Source organism: Radiomyces spectabilis, assembly GCF_025331425.1.
Source record: "Radiomyces spectabilis strain NRRL 2753 chromosome Unknown BYT42scaffold_2, whole genome shotgun sequence".
NCBI lineage: Eukaryota > Fungi > Mucoromycota > Mucoromycetes > Mucorales > Radiomycetaceae > Radiomyces > Radiomyces spectabilis.
In genome coordinates this window covers 1,267,591-1,285,272 of record NW_026251927.1, presented here as the reverse complement: position 1 = coordinate 1,285,272, position 17,682 = coordinate 1,267,591, and the positions used below count along the sequence as shown (strand labels likewise).

Below are 17,682 nucleotides of genomic sequence, written 5' to 3'. Positions count from 1 at the left end.
GATAAAGTTCGACAACAAATTATTGCTTAATATGGAATGTCCTCCGTTCTAGGTCAAAGACGGCATCATAAATGCATAGCACGTGAAGCCTATCTCTTTTGCGTGCAACGCCGTGGTGATACAAAGAAGAACTAACAAAACCAATTCAGCATCCGCATCAATAATTCTTATTCGCCTCGCCATTTTGATATTTATAGCTGGAGGGTCGCTTTAGCTGGATTTTCTTTGCGGTCTTCATCTATTTTCGCCACCCAACTTATAGTATTGTTATTTAGTTTGCTTTTTACGATAACAACACTAGTTCTTGTATTTATTATTATATTCTTTTTATACCATGACGACAGCTTCCACTGCCTCATCTTACGCTACTGAACAGTACCATCACTCTATGACTGAATCTAAACCTCATGCTTCTATGTACTCTTATGATGACACCACGGACGAAAGTGTACGAAAACAATATGAAAATATGTCCTATGATGAGATGTCGAAGCATCTGGCCGAGAGCTACAAGCAGTTAACGGAGGTCCTTCACAACAGTCGCCACAGCGTTCCTTTGGATATTGACGATTCTACTCTCCAAATCCATGGCGAAGAAGAAGTCCTCGATGACGAGCAGCTACTGAACCACGCCGACGACGAAACAAAGCGTAGTCAGTTGAACAAAATCTTCTCGCGCGCTGCTTCCAGTGGTGACCTTGAGAAAGTGACACAGTTATTAAACGATAAGCGCACAAGACCTTTTATCGAGATTGATGCTAAAGACCACGATGGGACAACACCTTTGATATATGCAGCTTGTTTTGGAAAAGCCGAAATTGCCCAAGCACTGTTGACAGCAGGTGCAAATATAGATATTCAGGATTCCTGTAAGTAACCTCGACTCGCTACTTTTAGCTTTTTATTTTCCAAATCGCGATCTCATCATCTTTTTGATTCATTTTTATCAAGTCGGCTGGTCAGCATTGATGTGGGCCACGAGTAACAATCATAATGATCTTGTCAAGATTCTTTTGGAACACGGTGCCTCGGCGCAAACAAAATCAGCTAAAGGAAGAACTGTGTTTGATTTCGTCAACACCGACAATCAGAAAATTGTGGATATTCTTGCCGTCAATCCCCGGGACAGCGTGTCTTCAACGAGCAGTATACTTGGACGAACGACGGTCGGAAGCGTTTCTTCCACTTCTTCGACTGCGGACGATTGCGATTTTTACTATCAATCGACCGTTGAAGCATTTGACAGCTTCATGGCTGAAGAAACTGAAAGAAGACAAAAGCTGTTGGAATCAGCAATGGGACCTCTTACATTTGACGACGACGATGACGATGACGATAAGGATGACGATTTTCAACAAGATACCGAGTTTTGCTGGGACAAATGCATGCCCGATCAGATGTTTGTTTTTTCTGCAGACGATCTAAATCACATACTGGACACTGTCATCAACAACGTCCAATTGCCGGTGGCGTCCCGACAAGAGATATGCATTCCGGCCAATGTGATCTTTTTAAGCGCACGTTTTGCCCATTACTTCTCGACTTCCGACCTTTTAAGCGAATGTCTCGATGGTGCATTGAGCCGTATGCGAAAACTCATCAAGGTAACTATTTTTGGAGGAAATTTATGGAAGGATGGGAAAACTGCAAAAGATTAAGGTGTGAAAAATGGGATTTTTCAAGGGTGAAGTGGAAAAAGGTTGGACAATGTATTGTATGACAAAAGAAAGAACTATCAGGAGCTGATATCTTATTAGGAAAATGCTCATAATGTTCACGTTCTCAGTTTCTGGATTACGAATTTCACTCAACTATTGTACTATCTGAAAAAGGACGGGGGTTTGGTCGTCGCCACCGCAGAGTACCAGTTGACGCTGTCGGAACTGATCTCGGAAACGTACATGTTCATCATTGGCGACACGGAGCGTCGACTGGCCAAGATGCTCGTACCTGCTATGTTGGCCTTTGAGCAGATCCCCGGCATGGAAGATCTCAACTTTGTCGATGATTGGCAACGTTTCTTCCGTCGAAATAATCGACGTTCAACTTTTTTTCAATCTGAAGAGACCAACGGTGTGTCCATGAAGAGAACAGGCAGCACGTCTAGTATGTTGGCAACGGATGCTTCAGACGTTACCTCGCCTCGATCCATCACCAATTTGCTGTCTACAACATTCCACGTTCTTCAGGAATACGAAGTCCATCCTACCATTATCATCCAGGCCTTGGCGCAGTTTTTCCATTACATGTCTTGCGAAGTATTCAACCACATTTTGACTACAAAAAAGATGCTGAGTCGCTCCAAGGCGCTTCAAGTCCGTATGAATTTGTCTCACATTGAAGATTGGGTGCGTCACAACCGGTTGCCATCGAGTTTGAACAGCTACTTGACGCCATCCACACAACTGCTGCAGTTGCTTCAATGTTTGTCACAGCTCAACGATCTTGCCAGCTTCATCAACACTGTCAAAAAGTTTGACGCTCTGAACGCTCTTCAAATCAAACGATGTGTCCTGAACTATCGTTACGAAGTGAACGAGCCACGATTGCCCGAAGAAATTGAAAAGTACGTTCAACAATTGGCCGAGGATACCATCCGCTATAAACAAGCAAGAAAGCTGCGATCCGTTGAAAGAGCCCGTCGCAGTGCGCCTCCAATGTCGCGAACTCAGAGTGCCCTGTTACAACGATCCCGATCGCGTCATGAAAGCATGACCAACTTCGTGGGATCGTTGATGTCGTCTGTTGGCATCACTGCCTCGACTTCGCTTCCTCCGTCATTGCCCTCCACGCCCACATCCACTGCGCATTCCAGCGAACCATCCTCCAACAGTAAATCCTCTACATCGTCGGATGAAAAGCGTGATGTTGCTCCAACGAGCGATGTAGTATCAACGTCCAAGGACGAGGAAGATACAGACGACGATGATGAGGAAGAGAAGAATGTAAAAGAGACACGCGACTCCAAATTCATGTTACCGTTTTCCGTACCTACAACTGCGCATATGGCGTTCAATTACAGTTGGGCGCCCGTCGATGCCAACCATGACAAGGCGCATCGAGTCACGCCAGTAATCCCGGAAAGTTGGATGGATAGACTAGACAAGGGAACGGCGTGCGATGCTTAGGGAACAAAAAAGGTCTATCAGACAAATGGGTAACACACCTATATCCTTCGGTTATATGCACCTATTATTTTTTGATTGTGTTCCACTTATTCCCCCATTTTTGACGTAAAAAAATGTACATATATCTATGCACACAACCAGCAAGAATTAATGGCTCATTCATTGCTTTCCACACTATGCCCTTTTCCTTTCTATTCCAAAAAATAAAATCAAAAAATATGAATATGATCTAAATCCCGTCTTTATTTACTCTCCTCTGTTTTTGGCTTGCTACTACTTGATTCCTCTGTTTTTGGTTTCTTTTTGTCGCCATTGGCTTGTTGGGCCTGTTTGCGTTTCTGTCGCTTCGCTCGCTTTTTAGCTGTACGCTCTTCATCTTCAGCCTTTAATCGTGCCATTTTCTCTTCATAGTCTCGTTGCTCCTTTTCCTGTAGAAAAGAAGAATGCCATCATTAATAAACCGCTGACAACAGACGCACGCACGATCTTGGTTTTACCTTTCGTTCCTGCTCCGTCATCTCCTGTAATCGAGCATACTCTCGTCGACGATGAGCTCTGTAAACGTGGAAATCGCCGCTACCAGCACCCGCACTGGACCCTGTTATGGTTGTGTTGATAAGCTCAAGCTGGTCATAGAGAGGGGCGGGGGCCCATCGCCGTGCAAAATTTACCTGGTACATTGCTAACGAATTCCTTTGGCGGCTTTACACTTGATTTCTCCTTTGGCCTCTCAGGAATGACAACGGGTTTATCGATTTTCTGGAACAGCTTTTCTAGTCGTCGTTGCTGTTCCTCGGCTGTCGTGAGATTATATCGTTTCGCTTTCGCTTTTTCTTCCTGATCCTTATCCATTGGTGCAAATGAGTAACAAAATTTTTGACCCAGAGTCTTCCAAGTGTCTTTTTTATTTCCTTCCCGGAGATTCAAAAATGGATGATATCCAACGCAACTCTCCATCAACGAAATAAAGATAACCCATCCGTGCACTTCCCAGTCATAGTAATATTAGCAGACAAAACCGCAGTTTAATGAAGCAGGACCTTTTTCACAAGCTTAAAAAAATTTCACAGTAGATACCATTTCAACTTTGTATCTACAGTATTTGTCACGGCTATTTCGCGCACCACGTTGTCTTTGGCCACAAAGCACGACCATTTGTATTGTTGGATTGAATATACTCCTTGATGATAATGTAGCGTTGCCCCATGTGTTTTATCTCTATACTTTTTAGTTCCCGTGCTTCCTAGTTGTTTTCTGTCCTCTGTCGATCCATGCTATGCATATCTCATGCCATATGATTATTATATTCTGTTTTTTTCTGTCATCTAGTGTAAATGTCATATCCGATTATATGAATGAACCTCAGTCTATAAGCATGTATTCTCTCACACTATCACATCCACTATCTTTTCTTGTCCGTGTGGACTTGTCCTTCTCTATTATTGTCCTTGCCTTATCTTCTAAAAGCATCCGACACCGTCTTTTATTCTGCCTGATCTTCCATAGTCTACGCATAACATACTTTTCCTTATATTTATTAATGTAAATATTTCAATATATTTAATGCCAGAACCCTATATACGAAATTTTAAAGGTTCTAAATGGGCTATTTCGGCTGCTTTCTGCATGAGTTTTACAAAATATCTCGATATCAGAATGCTTTCAGATAATCAAAGAACAGTCATGTGACTTGAAAGCTTCGAAATTTTCAGAGATTGGTAAATTGCAACTTGTCATATGTGGATGCTTCCCTAATTATTTCGTCGTTAAAAGCACAAAAAATATACCAACTATTCATAAGTTCGTTCTCGCATACGCTACATCACTACTGACCGCTGCAGGCCAGAAAACTGGCTTCAAAATTTGCTTCTGTTATTGAATAGGCTATTTTTTATAATTTTCTAAATTAGGGGATGTGGTGTAGTGGTATCACGTCTGCTTTGCATGCAGAAGGCCCCGGGTTCAAACCCCGGCGTCTCCATTTTTGGTTTTTTTGGTGCCGTTTTCGGCGCTTTTGATTGGACATTCCGCATTCATAACAGTCGCTTTGCCTAACTCAGTGGTCCCAAAAAAGATCCTATATTTTTAATGCTTCAGCAAAATATAACCAGACTGTGGTTCAGATCAAAGATCAGAAAACAAAAAAAAAAAAGCATGATCCTGTGCAGATATAGGGATCTGCAACTACGGTGGACTGGACTCGATCAATAAATTTCTGTGAGGATAACAATGGAGGCACGTCATTAATCGTTAGGTTTAGCAACAGAAGTTGCCAAAGCAACCTGACGCGTTAAGCATTGATGTCGCATAAAGACGTTGTCCCCTCATCTGAAATACCACAAAGCCCGGTGAGAAGGAATGAAAATGCCAAAAGTACCATTGACAGAGGGTTGGATATCCCATTATTGAACGAGAGGTAAACAGTGATAAATAAAAAGAATGGATTTTATTTTTGCAATGGTGATCCGGTAAAAGGCCAAAAAAAGGGAAAAAATGCGGAATGGTATGTGTCATTTTTGGAATTAGGATGTATACAGTAGCTCAATTGCATATTTCATGCTTCGGTCAGGCCATGATGTTTGGCCATTTCTTGGATTTTATGTCTCCACGATTTCTCGGAAATCGTTTGCTCAGGTATAGAAAGAACTTCGCGATAAGTTTCTTGCGCGGCCGTAGCATCTCGGCTCTTGATTAAAGCTTCCAAGGCCAGGCAATACGTCCGTATCAGCGGTAATTTCGGTGCCGTATCCGGGGAATCGGAGGCCGCCAAACGCGGGCGCGATGGTAAACGCCAAACCGTTCGAGCCCCGGCCATATCGGAAGCAGATACGGCGGCCTCTATCATGACATCAAACGTCACCGCATCCGGCTCCACCTGAACTTGATGTGGATCCGATGTAAACGTAGACCCTTCAAAGATGCGCTCGTTCATCATGGATTCAAAGACATTCTTGCATACAGGATACCACAGCTTGTTATGAGAAAAGCAGGAAAGCAATGCATCGTAATGTCGGTAACTGGGAGCCAGCATGCGCTTGCTCGACAAGCTATTCCAGAATTTCCACGCCAACTCGGGTTTCTCCAACCTCCGGTAAGAAGTGAGAATGGTGGTAATCGCTTTATCGTCCAGGTCAAAACCTTGTTGTTGAATCTCATCACATATATCCTGCACCTTCTTGATGTGGTAATCGCGCTGTTCCAACACCTGACTCAAGCTCAGTTTTTGCCGACCATTTTCTTGTACGTCCAAACTTCGCGCACCAGCAATACCATGGGCTTCGATCATCACCGTCAAGACCTGGAGATCCAATCGAAGATTCGATTTGCCGTCGTTGCTCATCTTGCGCAAATCCTTTAGCAATTCTATTGCTCGAACTCCGTTGCTGGATCCCGCCGATTTCAAAAACATTTTAGCGAGAATGGTGTAGGTAGGCAAGTCGGCAGTGATGCCCTGGTCGATCATGGAACGAAACGTGTCGTACGCTTTTTCATATTCGGCGGCATCCACGTAACCTTGGATCAAGGGCGCATAGATAAAGGCAGTTGGTCGGATATGATACGGAGCGTGGACCATGTGGTGGATGACCCTCTGTGCTTTCTCCATTTCACCCGCTTGAGAATAACCCACCACAAGATGTGTAAAAACGAATTCGTTGGGCTTGAGCCCGGATTTTACCAGCTTCTTGAAAGTGCGTTCCGCGCCGTTCATATCCTGTCGGTAAACATAATTGCGGATCGTCAATGCATACGTGAGTAAATCCGCTTTGATGTCGATGCTATCGAGGATGGATTTAAGAACGGTTTCAATGGCGTCGTGACGTTGTCGATCTTTTCTCTTGTACAAATTGCCAAGCACGTTCATTGCAATATTGTACGTTTGTGCCGCGGGTTTCAAGCCTTGTGCGTTCATTTGCTCGAACAAATCGGCCACTTCTCGAATCGTGTCGTCAACGTCGTCCTTGACTGACAAAGCTGTCATCCGAGTGTTGTATGACACCACATCCTGATCAATATCATCCATCATCATGGTCCTTAAGCGGGCTTCTACAGCATCGGCATGAGCTGGATCCTTGAACAGGCTGACCATTAATACATTGAAGATGTGCTGATTGCTGCATATTCCCTTCTTTCGCATCACATCGTAGTATTTGAGGGCTTCGGGGATATTCGCTTGTCGCACGTAGTAATTGATGAAATTGGCGTAGGTTTCTGCATTGGGTAATAATCCGCTGGTGGCCATGGAATCGTATGTTACAAAGGCTTCGTCTAAATTATGTTGTCGTAGATAATGTCTAATAAGTATGTTGTAGGTGTGAGTATTGGGCGTGAACTTGATGGGCGGTTTCTCGATGGGGTCCGGTTGTATCGTCTTGGGCTGGCAACCGGAACCGCAGCCGCAGTTCCCGCAACCCGTCTTTCGAGGACGGATGTCCAAAAGGTCGACCACCTTTTTCAGGGCGTCCTTGTCGTTGGCCGCGGAATAGGCCGTTAACAAACAATTGGCGGTGATGATATCCGGTTTGACGCCCAGTTGAACGGCTAAATCGTACAATGCTTTGACGGACTTGACGGCACTTTGCATGTCACTGTTGGATCGTATGCGTCGGTAGTATTCCACTTGTCGCGTGATGCCGCTAATGATGTTGTTGAAAGTATAAACGGACGGGATCATGCCAGCATCAATCATTTCGTCCATCCATACATTCGCCTTGATCACGTCTTCGTGGCGACAACTCCTCAGATAAGCATTCAAGAGACTGTGATACGTGGTCCGATTCGGTTTCAAATTGGCCGTGGCCTTGAGTTTGGCCAGTACTTCCTCCGCGCCTGCAAAATCGCCCGTCTTCAATTTGGCTGCAATCAATGCATTGAACGTTGTTGTGTCCGGTGATACGCCTCGTTGCTCCATCTGCCGCAAAAGACTTATCATTTTTGATACATATCGACGGCGTGCCTGGTCTCCGAGGTTGTTGAATGCGTTCAAATAGGCGAGCATCACCATGTTGTAGTTATCCGTCGTGATCGGGTCTTTGCAATAGACGTTTCGATTACGAACCACGGCTTCTATCCGCTCAATATGTCCCAATTTGCCGAAAATCTGTAAAATGGTCGAAAAATCTTCAGGGCTCCACGTTGTATCTGAGCGCTGGAGATGATTCAAAAGCGATTCCAGCCGTCTATGGTACAGTTGCCGCAAATCGACTTGTTCCGATGTGAGCGATGAGGAAAGGGAGCTGACGTCTTGTTCAAGCATGTGCAGTAGTTTTTGCGCAGTGACGAACGGTATAATGTGGTTCGCATGGGATGAGTGAAATGCTTGAAATGCTTCCCAAGCTTTGGCACTTTCTCCCGCTTCGGCTAGGGAATGGATGGACAGCGCAAGGGGGGATCGAATGTGTTTGGCGACTTCCGAAGTGACATGCGGAGGAATTCGTTTTTGAGCGATTTTCTTTTCCTTGTCCAGTTTTATTAACGTTGCTGGCTCGGTTCGGTTTCTGCCCACACACTCGTCAATGTCTTTTAGAAAACTGTGCATGTATGCAGTGTCTACGATAAACATCACCAAAAAAAAGTTTAGAAAACGAGGCCTCCAGCATCCTGACATGACTGCTGTATTCACCTTGTTTGGAATCGGTTGATAACGCTCGTTTGGCTGCGTATGAAAGCTTGCCCCTACATTTTCGTCGATGGCCCTCGCAAGGCGTTTCCAGGAGCAACGTCCGCCATTGAGAGAAAAGGCGTTGAGATACGCACTCCGTCACTTTGGAGTGCACATTTCGACACCGCAGATGAACCATAAAGGAGGGAAACTTATCTCTGGCAAATCGCAAAAATCGGAGGTATAGATGAGATGAAAGTCGGGTCGCCCTCTTTCTAGGTCTCGAGAAGTTGTTTTTTTTCAGAGGCCTGAGTTGCAGGTCAAAATTTCGGAAATTCAGGTGGCGTCACTTGTGACGACTGTCTTTCCGCAGAGGAAAAAAAAAACGACCGGCTTTTTTCTTTTGATTCCAGCATGGATCCATCCAAGGATTTTGCTTGTAATGAACGTATAAAGCCGAAGCGATGCGGTTCCGTGTATTTACTTTTTTTAATATGATGTTGCATTAAGCGAATCGTTTTCCTCATATAGTGTCAGGTTTGAGGTGTCATTGAATAACGCAACTAAAAAAGTAGCAAAATTTTGTTAAGAATTTGATGGGACGTGCATGATGCAGTGCAAATATTATTGTTTCGAAACAAAAAAAAAATAAAAAAATAAGTCGATCTGTGGCATCAGGTATGGTATGTCTGCAATACTATACTGAATGGGAATAAAATTGTCTCATTTCTTACTCGCGAACATCCATCTGTAGCGATCCCAAAACCCAATACCAACTAATGAGTGCACGTTTTTTCAAAGAGTCCCAATAAATCATCCAAATGGTTTACAATGCAAGGCAATTGGATCGTGCAAAGTTTGGATAATCGATATTGTTGTCGCTGATCAATTCAACATTGGCGAATCAATGAATAGTTTATTCTAGCAGACACCAATTTCTACATCCGTTTCATCATCCAGAAAGGAAAAAAGAATAAACGGATAGATTTACTTTTGGTAGGACCAGACGTTCTTCAAATCTAGAAAATGAAATAAAAGGTCAGCGCTTACATTATTTTACTGCTCGTCACAGACAACACTTACAACCGTCCTGAGTGGCCAAGCGGTTAATGGAGTCGTCAGCCTCAGCCTCCTTGCGAACGAATCCACACAAAGCGTAGGTGGAGAAGGTGTTGGTGTAACGACCTTCAGCATCCACATCGCCGACATTGAGCTGAATGGAAGCGTGATCCTTGGCGTTGATCAAGCGGTTGGTAGCAGAGCTAATATAAAAATAGGAAGAAATGTGGTCAGACTTCGGGTCATTGGGATACATGAAAAAAATGGGGAGGATTCAACGGCATTTACCATTTACGAGGAATGTAAAGATCGACGAGTCTACCCTCAGAGTTCTCCATGTTGGTTATTTCCAAAAAGTTAAGGTAGGTTAGAACCGGGAAAAGAGAAAAGAAGGAGCCATAAAAAAATTTGCTTGCAACTATTTAACAGTCCCTCTCATGATTGGCTTCCAAAAAAATTTTACTTGGGGGTCCAGCGGAAACAGGCCCATCCAGAATTTTTTTGTGATGTAGATCTGTAAAAAAAAGTCATTCATTGATTTTATCACTGTTTCATGCCGTCATTGATGTGATACTACGGTATCTATCACAAAATCATTCAAAGTTGTATATAAAGGAATCAATGGCTTTTTTGATGAAATTACTGCTATCTCTCCTCTGGACTTGTCATCAAAACAAAAACAATAAAGTAATATAATGCGTTCTGTCTTCCAATTGCTATTATTCTCGGTCGTGATCGCTTTGGCTATGATCCAGGCAACGATAGCGCAAGAAGTAGAAGCAGCGTCTGCCGATTCTGACGTGAAGCAAGCCGCAGCGGCAGCTAATGAAGAAATCAATAATCTACAGGCGACAATCCCTCCAAACGTACCATTGCCCACGGCCACGGTGGTTGTTACTGATACTATCACTACTACTGTCGCAAGCTTTACCCAGACATTTACAAGCACCATTCCGGGAAAACCCACCGGTACAGAGAAGCCGACTCACACGCCAGTTAGCGGTGCCAGCCAAACTCCTGGACGCGCTTACATGGCGCTTTTTGTCTCGATTGGTATTGCTGTATTTCATGAAGCTCTCTTCAACCAATTCAGCTCATGATGTGCTATGCCTGTTGAACTTGCGTGAAATTTACATCACCATACTATAATAACCAAAAAATTCATATGCTGGATAATAAATGCGTGTAATACTGTTGTAATCGTAAAATCAAATGTTTTGGACATGATCAAACGTATAAAACCATCACCAACTACTTGATTTATACTTGCAGCGGTTTCAGAAAAGCCTATACAATTGTCATTCCTAAGATCATACTCTGACTCCCATGCTGTCTGTATAGTTGAGGCTCTTTGCTTGAAAGCTTCAGCTTTCTGTGTTATACATATCCGCCTCATAGTGTTGGAAAAAACTAATACCGTGATCTTACAAGGAACTGACCCAAAATCAACTGCAGTTGTAAGATATGACCGCGATTAAAATTATGTCATTGTTTTCGAGAAAATCTCATCAGTTCTCAGGATCTAACGATTGTTCATCCAATGATCGCTGGGTAAACATTTGACTCTTGAGACAGATATGTTCACCGGATGGCACATTCATGACATCTCATCAAATGACGACTTGGGGGTTTACAGCTAATACACCTGCCAGCTTTACGTTTGAACATATCGCTGAAGCAAAGTAGCCGATTATACAGTTGGTTGACAAGCGGACCTGTGGCTTGAAACAATAATGCATAGCCAAAAGCGCAAGCGGCAATTTCTCGATGTTAACCTGCCCACGCTTTGCATAGATATTGACAGAATTTTCGATCTTGACACGGGTGCATCCAACTTTGGAAGCTTTGCCGCTGTGGTACCAATGGAACAATGAACTCGTCAGGGCAGGTCTCAATCCTGTGTTTCACCAATCTTGTATGTTCCCATTCTCACACGACCACCAATTCTTTCGATACGAAAATCACAGTAGATACGGAGCATTTCCGCGAACTGACTATGACCATGCAAATGAAGGATATTTTTCAATGATGCTATATATCCGCCATATCATCATATCCGTTCCAGGCTGCCATTAATAAAACTAAATATCTAACCAAAAGTCTTGATCACACAAAACAACAATAAAAAAAAAGAACTATCTCTGTAGTGCCAAAAACCAAAAGCAAGGCTCAAGGAAAATTTCGAAATGTGCACAACAGTAAAAAAGAGAAAGAAAATCAAAGACAGAAGATAAAGACTGGAGGAACAGAAAAAGGTAAAGTGAGGGTGAAAGAAGATAGGAAGTTCAACCTTTTTTCTTTACTGGAAGGTTGCTATTAACCTCGACGTCCTTTCCCTCACCAATTCGCAGACAAGAGCTGAAGGATGATGATGTTGTTTGAATAAGCTGCATTAGTAATGAAAATATCATGTGTTTTCTGGACCTTAAAGATAGCGATGTGTATGTCTTTTTGACAGGAACGAGAAACGGACTATTCTGCAAAAAACTTCGAATCGGCTCGTGTGTTAACTTTGTACAAAAATAGAGCGCAACTGGTTCAATATGTAGTTATATAAACGAGAATTTCGAGTTACGGTAACCGTTAACCATCCAGCATATATTGGTTTGATAAAATCTCTTTGCCTTCCACTGTGATTTATGATAAAATAGTCTTCGCGGATCTCCGAAAAAAAAAAAGAGAAATGCCAGCTTACGGCACAGTGCTCGATAGACGCGGCTGATTTATCACTACTTTCACACATCGTATCGCTTCTATAACAACCATAGACAACCATGAACACCTGATGGACATTGCTCCTGTCCGTCAAGGTTTTTCTGACGTCATATGCTTTTAGCGTTTCTGGGTATTCGCAAACAAAAAAAGCTTTGATCCCCGACGCAAATTGTTAATTTTTTGATGAAGACACTTGACAAGTTCCTGAGCTTTTCTATTCGCCATCATTGAACCTGATGAGTGCTTCTGTATTTCTCGAAACCTTGCGTAAGCATGAGCTGGATCAGGTAAATTTTGTTACGGGAATTGAAACGTTACAAGTTACTTGGAAAAGGTGACAATCAGATTGTTCATTCGCGTTTGAATTTTTGCTTGTATAGTTCTATCCTACGTGAGTATCGATCTTTAACCTGATTGACCGTTTTTTCACGAGCCATTGTCTTTATTGAAACAGTTTTTCCACCCATGGCATCACGCATTTACAGAGTTTAGCTCAGGTAGGGTTTTTTTTCCATCGTTCACACAACCGTCATGGGAGGTCTTTGTTGAGTTGTTGCTGCTTCGGACCCTCATCTCTTGTAATGTGGCTGACTCCCAATAGTTGTCTGTTCAAGATTATGCACAACTGGGCATCACCGACTCTGCCGACCGAAAGAAAATTTTTGGATTGATCCAAATGCTGCGGAAAGAAGCCAACCCAGGTCGTCTTCATATCATGACATCCGCTTCCACCATGACCAGTGGGTTGCGACAACCGCAAATATTTTCCAGCAAACTTGCTTACAACGACCACCCGTCACCTTCGCCCACTTCGCCCAGCACTTTCAGTAGCCGGTTGCCACAGCTACAAACAGCCTCTCCCACAGTGGATAACAGTCGCTACGCTCGCACAAGGAGACAAAGCGTCATTGCCACCCAGTCAGTGACCCCCAGCAAAACGGTAGCACCAATTGATAAGGTTCGTACACGCAATCGTACCATGTCGGACGCATCACGATTGGACTTGACAGCATTACGGTCCTCGGTACGGGATCGCAAACCCGAACTTCGTCGGTCACTTTACCTGGATCAAAGTTTCACCCACAATGACAGCAACGAATCCTCGGATGAAGAATCGCAAACCAGAAATTACAGGGCCTCCGCGCCTCTTTTGGACGCTTACGGTGTTCCGCTTTCTGCTTCTGCCACCAAATCTCGGTCCAACAGTGGCCTGTTTAAACTAGCGACTAACTCCGCCGTGGCAGCCAGTAGCCAGCATCATGCATTGAGCGATCTTAACCAGAAAATCCGTGTGTGTGTCCGAAAACGACCCTTGAACCACAAAGAGTCTGAAAAAGGCGAAAAGGACATTGCTCCTACCATTGGTACACGAAGCATTCAAATCAACGAACCAAAGTAAGTTATTACCCCGGGGCGTTCTTGTGTCACTCGCTGTCCAGTTTTCGGTCTTTTTTTTTTTTTTTTTTTTTTTTTTTTTTTTTTCTCAGGGCTTTACTTTTGACTCATTTCACCTCGATAGATTGAAACTGGACTTGTCGCGCTACATCGAACAGCATACCTTTACCTTTGACGATGTCTTCGACGCCGACACAAAAAATGCCAATGTCTATGAAAGAACGGCCTTGCCGCTTGTCAAATACATCTTTCAGGGCGGGAAAGCCACCTGTTTTGCCTAGTAAGTGGTATCTTAAGCGGCTCAACCTTATCCGAAAAGCACCATTTTGGACGGGTAAAAAAAATGTATCTTGAAAGGAATTGAACGACTCATCATTTTCTATGCAGTGGTCAGACGGGATCTGGTAAAACATTTACAATGCTCGATCCGAAGCACGGTCTCTACATCATGGCAGCAAGGGACATCTTCACTTTACTTCGAAAACCCGAAAATAACCACTTGTCAGCGTGGATCGGTCTTTACGAGATTTATCAGGGACAGCTGTACGATCTTCTAAACAATCGCAAACGGCTATTCGCACGTGAAGACGGCAAACACAATGTGATCATCGCGGGTTTAAAAGAATTTCCTATTGACAATGTGGATAAGTTGATCCAGGTTTTTGAATACGGGAGTCAAGTGCGAAGTACAGGTAGGGTGGGAGCTGAGAAATTTCCTCGCATTCGTCGGCATAAGAGCTAAATGGTGGATTGGGGGGTAGGTACCACGGGAGCCAACGACAGTTCTTCTCGATCGCATGCTGTACTACAAATTCTGCTAAAACCCAAGACGAACAGAAAGCGGATCCACGGCAAACTAAGTTTCATTGACCTGGCCGGTTCAGAACGTGGTGCCGATCGAGGCGAAGCGGATGCTAAAACAAGGTAATTGAAGGAGTACACATTTCTGTGTGAGAATAGAAGAGAAGACTAACCCTTTTCTTTTTTGTAGAATGGAAGGCGCTGAGATTAACAAAAGTCTTTTGGCTCTGAAAGAGTGTATTCGTGCTTTGGATCAGGATAAACGTCACACGCCGTTTAGACAGAGTAAACTGACTCAGGTAAAAAAAAAAAGTGGAAACAAGAGCATCATCATGTCATCCGTATTTTGACGAGTTTGTTTTGTGTGACAGGTCCTTAAAGATTCGTTTGTCGGCAATTCCCGAACGTGTATGATCGCTACAATTTCACCAGGTCATTCCAACAGTGAGCATACACTGAATACGCTACGATACGCTGATCGGTAAAGTCGATGAGAGAAAGGGGCGGCGGGGGGCGCTCTTGAAAGGATAAATAATGAAGACTGATGTTTTTTTCTGTTGATGACTGGTAGTGTAAAAGAACTAAAAGGAGAACGTGATCGAAGATCGCAAATGGAAAAAACCAGCAGTAGTTCTGGTAATAATGCCGATGAAGAGGATACACCGTGGATGATGGATACCTCAGCGGGAGATGAGGATGAGGATGACGAAGACTTTAATGAAGATTACGATACCCGATACATGCAAGAAGATTCCAACGACGAGCTTCGCAGCCATGGTGACTCTGATATCCTTGATGATGATACCTTCAATGCAGACGAGGAAGATATTTTCGATGTGGATTTCCCGCATGAACAAGACGCATTTATTCGATCCAATACCATGATTTCGCCCTCACATAAACCGATTCATTCTCCCGCATACCATCATGTCCCATCGACGCGGCAATCCATGCCACTACCGAAAGATCTGGAAGCATTGGGGTTGTCCAGTACCGGAAAGTGGAGTTCATCGACCATCCCTGATCGGGGACCGATAAACGAACCACCATCTTACACATCGCCATACAGCCCAGTTTCTACACCTCAATCACCCATCTATTCCGCATCTTCTCGACGAAGCAGTCTAGCCATGGATTATTCGATGCAGTCATCCACGTTTCAGGCACCTATTCCCTCTACGACCGCCAAAGCATTAAATAGTGGCACCACGAACGGATTGCCACAGTTTGACCATGTGCAGATGGAAGAGTTTGTCAAGTTCCATCGTGCCGAAATCCGAGAGGTGACCGAATGCACCAAGAAGGAGACCAAGCTCGTCGCCAATATTTCGCTGGATTTATCGTGCTCTCAAGATTTTGCCGATGAGGATCCACTAGGCGATAATGCACACATGGATATCTCAGCGATGCGGCAAAAAGCGAAAAGCAGCGAGCAATTCCGAAAGTATCTGTACGATCTCGAGGAAATCCTGGAACGAAAGATAGCTGCCATTGAAGCACTCCGAGACCGTATTAATCACACGGTCACCCAAGTCGAAATGTAACTGTATAGCATTTTCTTGAATGAATCATCATTTTACCCCCATTCCAGAAACACATTGGTTCCCCAATGCAGGATAAGATATGAAAACGAGAACAAGGAAACATCCTGCTATACTCCTGCACTTTTGATGTAGAATGGCACTGCGCACTTGATATCTCCATGGAACAGCAGAAGATGGCTACATACTATTCAAGTGTGTTGGATATATTGATCAGCGTTAATCCATAGCATACAATTCCACACCTTGATGAATTAAGAAAGGAGCCATCCACTTTGCAACTCTTTTGTTAGCTAACTGGAAGCATGTTTCCTTCAAGTTATTAAAGTAGTCGATTGAGATTGTTGGATAAGAGAATAGATTCTCATCATTACAGGATGAAAAGATTTCCCAAAGAAAAAAGCCCAACACATCCGTGCCCTCATCTCATATCTTTTATCTCCTTACTGCCCACGAGGAGAAATAGCAAATTCTGTCCTCTGCCACCATTACTCACATTTGCGTCCATCAAGGATGGCAACCAACTATAAGGATGAGCACAAGACATTAACAGAACATGTAAAACGACGGTACATCGCTAGTTTGGTACAATAGAGGTGGAGGAGCGATTTTTTATTTTTCAATCAAGAAAAAAGAACCCATCCAACTCGCGGTGGAAAAAAGAAGGACGTTCATCGTTATCTTTCAGCAAATTTAGATGTTGGAAGGATAAAGCATCTAGAAAAGAGAAAAAAAAGGTTAGCATTCATCAAATTATTAGATATGCCTCAAACTGTCAAAATGATACGTACAACGCGGACGCTGGCACCAAAGGTCTTGGGGGGCAAGTTGTTGCGGAAACGGGCCTTGACGACACCGTTGGTACCGTGAGTGCGGGCAATGCGACCCCAGATGACACGGATCTTGGAACCGTTGACGGCCTTTTGGGCACGGTAGACGTAAGCAATGCGCTTGCCAAGGTAGAATTGAGCATCCTTGGTGGTCTGGACACCCTCAATTTGGATGAGAGAGGTGTTGGGGTTCTGGTTGCGCTTAGCACGCTCGTAACCCAAAACGCGGCCCTTGCTGTACAGACTATATCATACAGACAAACAAGCTCATTAGTCAAATGTTGATCAACCTTTTGGGTGACTGGGTTACTTCAGAATGCTATACTCTCAAGAACGATCCATGCATCCGTCATGATGCCAACCGATGCATCGATCATCTTGTTTCACTCCATATACACTTTATACAATCCATCCGTCTCCCAATGACTGTTTCTCTATACTTACCGAGTAGCTACCATGTCTAAACGATAAGGTGAGGATGAAAGAAAGGTCCTATGTCTGTATGAGCTTGATCGGGACGTGCACTCCCACTCCGGACCTTATTGAAACCCCGCCCGCCCTCTGCGCCATCGAAAACGGGTCATGGCGGCCTGTTCTGGGTTATTTTTTTCTGA

The 17,682-nt window shown here is 43.8% G+C and overlaps 7 protein-coding genes and 1 non-coding gene across 8 annotated transcripts; 4 read left to right on the top strand and 4 right to left on the bottom strand.

Annotated features, from left to right (window-relative positions):
* Positions 1-334: 334 nt before the first annotated feature.
* On the top strand, positions 335-3,128 carry BYT42DRAFT_610492 (uncharacterized protein; the record flags this gene model as incomplete). Its single annotated transcript, XM_051571399.1, has 3 exons — positions 335-869; positions 952-1,604; positions 1,758-3,128. The coding sequence occupies 3 exons, from the start codon at positions 335-337 to the stop codon at positions 3,126-3,128; spliced, it is 2,559 nt and encodes an 852-aa protein (XP_051427185.1).
* A 242-nt stretch (positions 3,129-3,370) lies between these two features.
* On the bottom strand, positions 3,371-3,980 carry BYT42DRAFT_610491 (uncharacterized protein; the record flags this gene model as incomplete). Its single annotated transcript, XM_051571398.1, has 3 exons — positions 3,371-3,556; positions 3,626-3,726; positions 3,800-3,980. The coding sequence occupies 3 exons, from the start codon at positions 3,978-3,980 to the stop codon at positions 3,371-3,373; spliced, it is 468 nt and encodes a 155-aa protein (XP_051427184.1).
* A 1,057-nt stretch (positions 3,981-5,037) lies between these two features.
* Positions 5,038-5,109, top strand: BYT42DRAFT_t28. Its single transcript has one exon. It is a non-coding gene; the product is annotated as a tRNA-Ala (tRNA).
* Positions 5,110-5,553: 444 nt separating this feature from the next.
* Positions 5,554-9,014, bottom strand: BYT42DRAFT_526655 (uncharacterized protein). The gene is made up of 2 exons (XM_051565352.1): positions 8,749-9,014; positions 5,554-8,675 (listed from the first exon to the last, which is right to left on the bottom strand). The coding sequence occupies exons 1-2, from the start codon at positions 8,924-8,926 to the stop codon at positions 5,683-5,685; spliced, it is 3,171 nt and encodes a 1,056-aa protein (XP_051427183.1). The 5' UTR covers positions 8,927-9,014; the 3' UTR covers positions 5,554-5,682.
* A 420-nt stretch (positions 9,015-9,434) lies between these two features.
* Positions 9,435-10,178, bottom strand: BYT42DRAFT_556157 (30S ribosomal protein S21e). Its single transcript, XM_051566748.1, has 3 exons — positions 10,075-10,178; positions 9,811-9,989; positions 9,435-9,746 (listed from the first exon to the last, which is right to left on the bottom strand). The coding sequence occupies exons 1-3, from the start codon at positions 10,122-10,124 to the stop codon at positions 9,715-9,717; spliced, it is 261 nt and encodes an 86-aa protein (XP_051427182.1). The 5' UTR covers positions 10,125-10,178; the 3' UTR covers positions 9,435-9,714.
* A 164-nt stretch (positions 10,179-10,342) lies between these two features.
* BYT42DRAFT_556155 (uncharacterized protein) lies at positions 10,343-10,939 on the top strand. The gene has a single exon (XM_051566747.1). It carries the CDS (start codon positions 10,482-10,484, stop codon positions 10,884-10,886), a length of 405 nt encoding a protein of 134 aa, XP_051427181.1. The 5' UTR covers positions 10,343-10,481; the 3' UTR covers positions 10,887-10,939.
* Positions 10,940-13,234: 2,295 nt separating this feature from the next.
* Positions 13,235-16,241, top strand: BYT42DRAFT_489280 (P-loop containing nucleoside triphosphate hydrolase protein; the record flags this gene model as incomplete). The annotated part of the gene is made up of 7 exons (XM_051563928.1): positions 13,235-13,896; positions 14,021-14,176; positions 14,284-14,588; positions 14,658-14,820; positions 14,888-14,996; positions 15,069-15,178; positions 15,269-16,241. 7 exons carry the CDS (start codon positions 13,235-13,237, stop codon positions 16,239-16,241), a joined length of 2,478 nt encoding a protein of 825 aa, XP_051427180.1.
* A 578-nt stretch (positions 16,242-16,819) lies between these two features.
* BYT42DRAFT_509152 (ribosomal protein L35A) lies at positions 16,820-17,681 on the bottom strand. The gene is made up of 3 exons (XM_051565128.1): positions 17,513-17,681; positions 17,030-17,312; positions 16,820-16,955 (listed from the first exon to the last, which is right to left on the bottom strand). Exons 1-3 carry the CDS (start codon positions 17,524-17,526, stop codon positions 16,932-16,934), a joined length of 321 nt encoding a protein of 106 aa, XP_051427179.1. The 5' UTR covers positions 17,527-17,681; the 3' UTR covers positions 16,820-16,931.
* Position 17,682: the final 1 nt, after the last annotated feature.